At 42.6% G+C, this 10836-nt stretch overlaps 1 protein-coding gene across 1 annotated transcript; it reads right to left on the bottom strand.

Annotated features, from left to right (window-relative positions):
- Nucleotides 1–9766: 9766 nt before the first annotated feature.
- LOC113098136 (paraneoplastic antigen Ma1 homolog) lies at nucleotides 9767–10567 on the bottom strand. Its single transcript, XM_026263083.1, has one exon. It carries the CDS (start codon nucleotides 10565–10567, stop codon nucleotides 9767–9769), a length of 801 nt encoding a protein of 266 aa, XP_026118868.1.
- Between the last annotated feature and the right edge of the window lie 269 nt (nucleotides 10568–10836).

Raw genomic sequence — 10836 nt, 5'->3', positions numbered from 1 at the left:
ATTTTTAAAAAGGCTTCGTTAAATAAACATGAGTAATGTAACATTACGTAACGTACTGCACGTTTAATAATAATAATTCCTTACATTTATGTTTAAATATCAAAATGAGGCACAGTTGTTTTTATATCGCTGTATTTCTGAAGTAGCCTAGGACTTGCATGTTATATGCCTGATAAAGCAGCGTGTGAGCGTACCAGCTCTGCTTCGTTTACAGCTGTTACTGGGGAAACCTCTATTTCTTGCGCTTTATGTCTATGCTTTAAAACATCTCCTGCGGGCAAAGAATGAATTAGCATTTTCATTAAGTCCGCCTGATCCACGCAGCAAACATATTTTGTTTGTTATCAAAAAATATCTACTCTAGAGGGACTTGACTGTTGTTATTGATTCTATTTGGAGTCTACCGGAAGTTAAGTTAGGTCCACAAAAGCGCTCACGCGCATTAACGTTTGTTTATGTTGATGCCGTTGAAACCGTCTATATCAGACAGGGATACGTTTGTGTATATTTATGTTTAATAATTTCACCGGAACAAATAGACCATCTCCACAACGGATTGAAGCGCGTGTCCGAGTGCAGACCTTATAAAGTGCACACTGTACACAGCATCCGGGCCACTGATCGCAGCGACAACAAACAATTTGATCACTTGATAAAAAAATAATAAAAAATAAAACATTTCAACTCTAGATCGCCTCTTATTAAATTAAACTTATTGTACAATTGATGCTCAGCTAAATAACTGGAGATGTTGTATTTATTTGTATTGGTACATTCGTGCCGCAAAATGTTTCTATTATGAAGTACCAGTATGTGGGCTATGCCACCCCTCCCCTCCCAGACGCCAGGCCTGGTTGTCAGGCGCTGTATAATAGTTTGTGCGCTTTGGTTGTAGGCAAACGTGCTCAGACATGGTGCAGAACAGAACGCCAATGAAATGTTTTCCTCAAAAGCAGATCTTGGAGAAGATCATCAAAAATTGTGATATCACATAAGCACTAGTATTAAACAACTATTATCATTTCTGAAAACAAACACAATGGAGGACAAAACTATGGCATGCATATCGTAGCCCTGCTCGAGGATTATTAATATTCTGGATTTGTATTACGACGAGATGGTCTAATCGGCATTTCCAGTTACAACTCTTGAGACGGTTCTGCATTGAATAAAGTAACGTTAAAGGTAAGTCATGTCTTCTGTGTAATTCTGGCCCGCCGCGGTCACTGTTGGTAGCGCTAGGTGGAGCACTATGATAGCGTTTGTTTGGCGGTCAGAAGAAATAACCGTGCTGTGTTAATAGATAATGGGTAAAGACATGTATTTTGAGCTAACTATCATAGACTGTCATAGACTCATCAGTAGACTCATCAATAGACTGGACTCGGAGGTTTTGCTAACTTTATAAAATAGAAGACAACCACGAAGTACTTTTGACAGGTTTTGACATATTGGTAAAACGAAAATCAATTTCAGTGACTGCAGCACTGCGTTGGTTAACCAACTCAAACAGTACACTGACTGAACTGCTGTGAAGAGAGAACTGAAGATGAACACCGAGCCGAGCCAGATAACAAACAACAGACTGACTCATACACGAGACAAGAACCATTTGCATCGGTTTTCGGATCACCAGTAGTTCTTTTGGACAGTTTGATTCAATAAACTGGTTGAAGAAAATGGTTCACTGGTTCTTTTGCGCTTGACGTAATTGCCTTCGGTTTACAGTTCAGAATTAATCACCAAAAGAATCAGTTCAGTTCAGACGCTCTGTGTGTCGGTTTGCTTCACGCTGAATCACACATGCGCAGTATCATCAGCTCCTCGGTTCTCGAATCAGACGCGTCTGACAGAAACGGTTCTTGACTCGAGAACGAGTCAATGTTTTGTTCGTTATCTGGCTCGGCTCTGTGTTCATCTTCAGTTCTCTCTTCACAGCAGTTCAGTCAGTGTTGTGTTTGAGTACATGAATTACTCCGGGATATTGGTTTGTTTGAACTTAGAGGGAGTGTCAGCCACATTAAAAAAGTTAACAGCTTAAGTCATTTGGGGATTAATGCATATTAGAGATGCTAACCATTTAAAACGATTCAGTTTGATTTGGTGAACTGTATGATTCGTTTGCGAACCGGATATCCAAACTGCTTTCTTTTGAAATCTCTCACACAACAGACACGGAAGAGAAGACAATGCTGAATAAAGTCGTAGTTTTTGCTATTTTTGGACCAACATGTATTTTCAATGCTTCACAAAATTCTAACTGACCCTCTGATGTCACATGGACTACTTTGATGATGTTTTTCTTACCTTTCTGGACATGGACAGTATACCGTACACACAGCTTCAATGGAGGGACTGAGAGCTCACAGACTAAATCTAAAATATCTTAAACTGTGTTCAGAAGATAAACTGAGGTCTTACGGGTTTGAAACAACATGAGGGTGAGTTATTAATGACATAATTTTGCTATCTGGGTGAACTAACCCTTTAAGCATGACTGTTGAAATTAAATTGTAATACTTAACAATAAGGGTCCATTTGTAACATTAAGGAAAGCTGCAGAAGTATTGTTCCTTGTTAGAGTGTGTTCATTTCATTTAAATATTTACTATTACTAATAGGTTTCCTTTTTACATTTTAAAGTTTCTTTTTTTAACATTGGTAATCTATGAAATAACTTTAATGATCAATATAATAATTAATATTAATATTACATTTTTATTCATTTACAAAGTATGGTTCAGTACTTTTACTGCTTTTTTTTAATAGTAAAGCTCTATTTTAGTTTTCATTCAGTATCCATTTTAAAAACTATTGGTTGATAAATTGGTATCGGCAAGTGTGGTCCAACCTAGCTATCAGTATCGGTAAAATCCACTATTGGACAATCTCTAGTTGATAATACTGTGGTGCGGTGTGTGGATGTCCAGCATTTGTACAGTTCTGCTGCTTTGGGCGTCGTCATTCCCGTCAGCCGTGTATTGGCTGATTACTTTTACTTAGCATGTAGGGAAATTTACTCTGCATTCAAAGGGATGGTTCACCCCAAAATGAACATTTGCTGTTAATTTACTCACCCTCGGGTCATCCAAGGTTTTTTTCTGCAGTAGAATATTAAAGGTGTAGCCCTCCTGCCGGGTAGTCTCTAAACGTGGCTCACAAGATAGCTATCTGGCTAAGGGATCTTTACTTTATCCGCTACCCCAGTAAAGGCACACTTCTCTTACAGTTACAGTACCAATATAACCCAGATCTCAGATCTTAACCTATGTTTTCTATTTGGAACTAAAAAAAAATGTGTTTACACTTAACTATGGAAATACAAATATTTCACAGGAAAAATTAAATAGCAAGTGTTTTTTTTTCCGACCAGAAATCACACAAAATTATGCCAGATCAATAAACATATATTTATTTATTTTCCTCTGAACTATTTTTGTCTTTGTGTGATTTTTCTCTTCTTGAATGATCAAATTCACAAAGTCACAAAATCAACAGCAATAAATTCAAATAATCACTGTTCCCCCAAAACAAAACAAAAATACAATGAATAAGGTAACACTTTGAATTTTACCCAGCTGGGATTTTCAGTACACCGATGGCGCGCTAGTTGGAGCTCTTTTGATGCAAAACCAATGTACTCACGAATCCAGGAAACACAAAATTCCAATTTCAGAATAGAAACCTCTAATCTTCACTTCCTGACGAGATGATAAACAGCAACCCCGTCGTGTCCCGTGACAACGTTGAGTGGATGTCGATTAACTCTTGCGATGGATCCGCTAAAGTCCATGCAGTGCTCCAAATCTTGACTCGACGGTCTCTGTTTCTTAACGAAAATATGCACGAACTTGCCTCCTAACTACGCACACCACGGTGATACTTTTTTTTCTCCACTGAACTAATAAAATAAAACACGAGTATATTCTTCCGGATTTCAACCAAATTACCCAATTTATTATAACTGCATCACTGAACTTGAGAAATGAAACACGGGATTATTCTTCCGGATGAATTCTCACTCTAATAAAACAAATAAACGGAATAAAAAAAACTTTGATTCTCTCACGTGCTATGCTCGTGCATAAATTTGACTCACACGGAGTTGAAGTGTGCAGCCTCTTTCCAAACTCCCTCAAAATGTTCTTGCGTGCTGCCAGCTGCAAACCTGATGCGTGACACAGTCACACAAGCAACTCACGCAACTTTAGTCACTGGCCTGCCACTCAAAATGTCCGTGAGCGTTGACTCACTGCCAGTTTTTTTTTCCGCTGCGAACACTCCTTTCCCTCCCACGAGCTTCCTCTCGTTCTCCTCTGCGACCCCTCTTGAACTTGAGAGGTCAAAGTCCACAGTTCTCAACGCAAATATGACGTTCTCAAGAAAACAGTCCTTGTATGACTTTTTTTTTCACATATGCACATTTTAAACCTTTCAGAAACATTATATATAAAAATACATTATATATAAAAAAAACTAAATCCATCAAACATTTGTTTGCATATGAATGCACACCAATAAAAATGTGACATACAAATTATGACATTCTCTTGTCTCTTCTTTTTTTTTCTACTACAGTTTTACTTTTGAAACTCAAACATTTTCAGAGCTCTACATTCTCCCCCCACCAAGAATCGTTATGTCCTCATAACGAGGGAAACAAAGGAATCACATACAGTCCCTTCAGTAACTTTTTTTTTTTTACATTTCAATATCTCAACTCTTTTCCCAGACAGTTTGAGACACTTATACACTTTTCAATTGAATGAGCAAGATAATGTCACAATAGATCCATGTCTATACTGAAGGAAATCACTCACATTAGCGTCTAGTAGGAAAATCAACTGAACAGGTACTCAACCTTCTCGCAGGTACTTTCATCCATAAAAAGACAGTAGAACAGTATCTAACAGGATTTACGACTTTAGTTTGAGAAACGGCAGGCTCAAATTTTGGCTCCCCAAGAGTATCATATGTAAACCTCTTAGGCACAATTCTCTCTCTATGAGACCTTCTGTAATCTTCAGTTACATCAGCAGAGATACCTTGCGTTACATTCTCATCTGAGTGGTCTTGACCCTCACTTGAAACATTATCACAGAGGTCTGATACTCGGCTCACATTTTGTAAGTTGCCCGAATCACTTTCTGGTAGCAGTCTTGAAACAGACTCTACAGGTTCATTTGGCTCAACTCCTTCATCAGAGTGCTCAGAAACATCCTCAGAAACAACCTGTTCAACATTCTTATGAACAGTGTTATCAGAAACCACAGCATCACTCTGAGAAGTGTCCCTTCTCTTAGGGGTCAAAGGATGATTTTCAGGTACATAATACCACACCCCATACATTCCATCCTCACTCTCTGAACTTTCATCAGCATATTGAGCATCTCTGGTTTCTGCTTCTTGCCTTACAGGAGCATCTTCCACAACATGCTCTGGACTCTGATTCTTTTCAGCATTCTTCCTTTTCCTCAGAACTCTCTTTCTGGGTTTCGAGACACTGTCAGGAACTTGTTGCTGCCTCAACCCTTGACCAATAGGAAGAATGTGATTCCTATGCAGGATCTTGACAGGTCCAGTTCCACTCTCTGGCTTAAGCCGAAACACAGGTAAGTTTGGCATTTGACTCTGGACAATGTAAGGCTCAGCACTCCATCTGTCTGCCAACTTGTGCTTCCCTTGCAATCCAAGATTCCTGATCAGGACTCTATCTCCCGAAACAAGGTGAGAGTAATGCAGTCTCTGATCGTACCTTCTCTTATTTCCTGCATTTTTCTTTCCAGCTTTTTCCTCCGCCAGCTCGTACGCAGACTTCAACTCTCTTTGCATGGTCTGCACAAAGCGCTGGTAAGACTTAGTGGAAGTTCCATCACTAGACACACCAAAACTCAGGTCTATGGGCAATCTGGCTTCCCTTCCGAACATAAGGAAGTAAGGTGAGTATCCTGTGGCTTCGTTCACACTGCTATTGTACACATGTACAAGATGTCCAATGTGACGGCTCCACTGCTGTTTCTGCCTCGAATCCAGGGTCCCCAACATATCCAAGAGTGTCCGGTTAAACCGCTCCGGTTGCGGATCACCCTGGGGATGGTACGGTGTTGTCCGGGATTTCTCCACTCCTAACAAGTCAAACAACTCATGGATGAGCCTGCTCTCGAAATCCCGTCCCTGGTCCGAATGCATCCGTCTAGGCAGTCCATAGTGAACAAAGTATTTCTCCCACAGGACCTTTGCAACTGTGGACGCCTTCTGATCCTTAGTCGGAAACGCCTGTGCATACCTGGTGTAGTGGTCTGTGATGACAAGGACATTACAGATGTTCTTGGAGTCAGGCTCTATGGATAGAAAATCCATACACACAAGATCCATTGGTCCATTACTAGATAAGTGTGACAATGGTGCTACTCTCTTTGGCAGAGTCTTCCTCTGGACACATCTGGCACATGTTTGGCAGTACTTCTCCACCTCAATCTTCATTCGTGGCCAGTAAAATCTCTCTCTCACCAAGCCATAAGTCTTATCAAATCCCAGGTGTCCAGAATCATCATGCAGCGACCTGAGAACTACGTCATGAAACTTCCTGGGCAGGCACAACTGCTCACGACGAGGTTTGTCTGGGCTTTTTGTGCACCGAAACATCACTCCATTCTCCAGCACTAATCTGTCCCCCTCTCTCATTATTAATGGAAGGTCCTTGTGAGCTTCTTTGTTGACCTTGGACAGATCTCCTCCTTTCAGTGCTCTCCATATCTCTCCCAGACAAAGATCCTCCTGCTGAGCATGTGACAGATCCACGGAACTCAGTTTTGGAATCGTGGAAGTATCCAGAGTGGTTAAGTTACAGTAAGCTCTGGGACTGCTTCAGGAGTTCCTCCCAATGATATGATAATACCGCTAGCAGTTGCGAAGCAGCTGGACCTGCCTTGCCCTCTCAGGTTACACAGGGATCTCACTCCAGAGGATGATATATTAGTCCACTCCTGGTCCTTTATGCTCCTATGAGGACGACGAGACAAAGCATCGGCATCAACATTTTGTCTCCCAGGCCTGTACTTGAGACTGAAGTCATAAGCAGAGAGAGCCGCCAGCCACCTATGTCCTGCAGCATCCAATTTGGCTGTGGTTAAAACATAAGTTAGTGGGTTGTTGTCTGTCTGCACTTCAAACTTTACTCCGTACAGGTAATCATTTAGCTTGTCCACAACAGCCCACTTTAAAGCCAAGAACTCAAGTTTGTGGACTGGGTAGTTCCTTTCAGAAGGCGTCAAGCTCCTGCTGACAAAAGCTACAGGTTTCAATCCCTGTCCTTGGTCCTGATATAGAACCCCGCCCAAACCTTCACAGCAGGCATCAACATGTAGGACGTATGGGAGCTGAGAGTTGGCAAAGGCCAACACAGGAGCCTTGGTAAGTCTCACCTTCAACTCATTGAAAGCAGCTTCACAAGCATCCGTCCATCTACTTCCAAATGGATCCAAAGATTTGTACACAATCCGGTCGGGATTGTCTCCAGCTTTCATTTTCTTCAAGGTCTTGGCCGGAAAACACCCTTTCAGCAACTGATTAAGTGGGTAAGACACTTTAGAATATTCTTTCACGAATCTTCTATAGTACCCACAGAAACCTAAGAAAGAACGTAGCTCTGTCACGTTCTGGGGTCTGGGCCAAGATTTGACAGCTTCAATTTTGGAGGGATCAGTCGAAACACCATCTTGAGACACAATGTGACCAACATAACTGACAGAAGTCTGACAAAAGGTGCACTTGTCCAGGGACAACTTCAACCCTTCGCTCTGTAAGCGGTCCAGCACCTTAAGCAGCCTCTCCTCATGCTCCTCCAAAGTCCGTCCGAAGATAATGAGGTCATCCAAGTAGACCAACACTTCCAACAGGTTCATGTCTCCCACCGTCTTTTCCATCACTCGCTGGAAGGTCAAGGGAGCTCCACAAATCCCCTGTGGCATCCGCTGGAATTGGTAAAATCCCACTGGGCAAATGAAAGCTGTCTTTTCTTGGTCCTCTTCACTCATGGGAATCTGATAATATCCACTTCTAAGGTGAACCACTGAACCACTGGCTTCCATTTAAGCAGGCCAGAGCATCTTCAATGCGGGGAACGGTGTATTGGTCAGGGATTGTGCGACGATTCAGCGTCCTGTAGTCCACACACATCCTTATCTGTCCGTTCTTTTTCCGGACTACGACAATTGGTGAAGCGTAAGGACTTCTGGACTCAGCAATAATATCAGCCTCCTTCAGCTTCTCCAAGTGTTGCCTAACATCCTCAATGTCGCCTGGTGCAAGCCGTCGTGACCTCTCACGAAAAGGTTTATCCTCTATCAGTCTGATGTGGTGTTGGGTACTCTGTGAACATCCAACATCGAATTCATCGCAAGAGAAAACATCCTTTCTCTCTAACATCTTTTTAGCCAGCCGCTGTTTCCATTCGGTAGCCACAGGGGAATCGCCAAAGTTAAATGAATCCTTAGTCAGTTTGGTTTTCCCACTACTCTCTCTGGGCTTAGAGACTGTAGGCACAACATCAACAGGAAACACATGTGCGATAGGCATTCCTCTCTTGATCATCACTGGCCGAGCAGAGACATTCCTGATAGTGACTCCAACTCTTTTTGACTGGACAGCAGTAGCAGACTGCACCTCAGCTCGCACTAGCAGTTCCTCTGGAAGGCAGGACTCTTCTGGCTGATCCACTAACAAAGTTTTAGTAGATAAGGTAACAGGGTATTTCAGGTTTCCAGAAACCCTCACACTCTCTCCTGGAGTCAGCTTCAACGTTCATTGTCATGGTATGAAGAAAATCATTTCCCATCCTTTCCTGGCAAACTGCTACCAGCTTCTTTACCACAGACGTGTTTGTTCCCACCAGAATGTTGACATCTCCTTTCATGACAGGGTCAGGACAGACCAACACAAGTGCATCTATGGATTCAGCCACTCCTGCTACAGATCCTGGAAACTCTAGCCTTAAAGCCAAGCAGCCATCATAAGGGTATCTCTGTGAGCTCAATCCCCATATTTCCAAATTTTCTATTGGTGTCAATGGCAGATGCTTCAAGTGTTTCTCATAGAATGATCTGTACAGCAGTGTGACCTGCGATCCACTATCCAGTAAGGCCTTAGTGTAGATACCTTCAACCTGGATGGGAAGGACAGAGCTAGGTCCCACTAACCCGCTCGGAAGGTCTACCAATTCAACTCTGGCTCTTTTGCACTTTGTGGAACGCGTCTTCCTCGGAGCTTCAGGCCGTTCCTCTACTGAGCCCCGGAGGCATTTCCCGACGGCTGTCTCATTTTAATGAGCCGCTGGTTTACTCTCCTGAGGTTTTCTTCCTTTGTACAGTCACGTTTCAGATGACCATCTTCTCCGCATCTGTAACAGAAGATGTTAGCCTTGTTCACTGGTCTGGTGGGTGTTTTACTCTCTGCAGTTGCAGCTAAACTGTGCGTAACTGAACGATCATGAGTGACTGGTTCTTTTGCCACAGCTGATAAGCGAGACACCTCATTCTTCAACCCCCTAATCTCCCTCTTCAGCATTTCAACTTCTGAATTGACCAGACTGTTGCCAGACGACTCATTCCGTGCAGGCACAGCTACATTTGCCTGGACTGAGCTCCTTTGGTGTAACATACTTTCCTCTTCTCTTACCTCCTTCATTAGCTCATTGAAGGGAGGTGGGGCACACAACTTATGGGTCATCCTCAAACGCATAGCCACCAGGTCACTTGAGAGGGCACTTCTAACTATTTGCTGCATCCGGAGACGGAGTGCTCCAAAATTTTAACATCAAGTCTGCAGCATCCTCGGTAGTGCCAAACGCTGACTCTAGTGCACTAAGGTAATCATTGAAGGTAGCGGATGGGTTACCAGTCTTCTCAAACCTTACAATGTCTGCTGCAGGACCTCTGAGACACTCTACTAGTCTCTGCTTCTTAACATTATCAGAACACTGCCACTCTTCCAGAATTTGGGTGGTCTGCTCCACCCAGACCTCATACTCATCCTCTCCATGGGGAGTGGGAATGAACCCTGAGAAGGGACGCAACTTCCTATATCCAGCTCTCTCTTCAGACGATGCCACATGACACATTTGAACAAGGGAATTTATGGCATCAACAAGCTTAGTGTTAAGCACAGGTGCAGGGGAAGCTAAACTTGGAATGTCAGATAGCGACTTTCCTTCCGCTTGAAGAAAAGACATCAGCTTAGTCTGAAATTCATCTTCACTGTTCTGTTTAGGTGCCTCAGCTGCGACATGAATAAACTGTGTGTACCAGGTACCTACTTCAGGTTCTCCGAGCTCTGCAGGGATAGCCATCTCAGAAACCTTGCTAGCGGTCTCAATCAGAAGAAACTGTTGTCGCTGAGTTTTATCAGAATGGCGATCAAGCACTTTGCATTTCCTCATTCCCAGGACAGCATCCAGCACATCATAGACTATTTTGTCTTCACATTCTGCAGGTACGTTGCTCAGAATGATAACCCTGTCCAGCTCAACACCCTTCTCTCTGCACCAAGCAATAATCTCACTAACCTCCATTTTGTTCACTTGCATCATCAACAGTATGTACTCAGAAAAACAGGAACTGACTGTTTAGCATTAAAGCTCTCTTCATATAATTCTCAAAGAAACAATGTATACACATAAATTACTTCCAAATTTTCACTGAACATACACGTTCACAGCTTCTGAAAACACAAACTGAAATGATCTGAAAGATCCCGGACGAGCCCCCACAAAAATGTAGCCCTCCTGCCGGGTAGTCTCTAAACGTGGTTCACAAGATAGCTATCTGGCTAAGGGATCTT

This window comes from Carassius auratus, unplaced genomic scaffold, assembly GCF_003368295.1.
Source record: "Carassius auratus strain Wakin unplaced genomic scaffold, ASM336829v1 scaf_tig00216415, whole genome shotgun sequence".
Classification (NCBI taxonomy): domain Eukaryota; kingdom Metazoa; phylum Chordata; class Actinopteri; order Cypriniformes; family Cyprinidae; genus Carassius; species Carassius auratus.
Note: the sequence above shows the minus strand (reverse complement) of the source record. Positions and strands in the feature narration are given on the sequence as shown.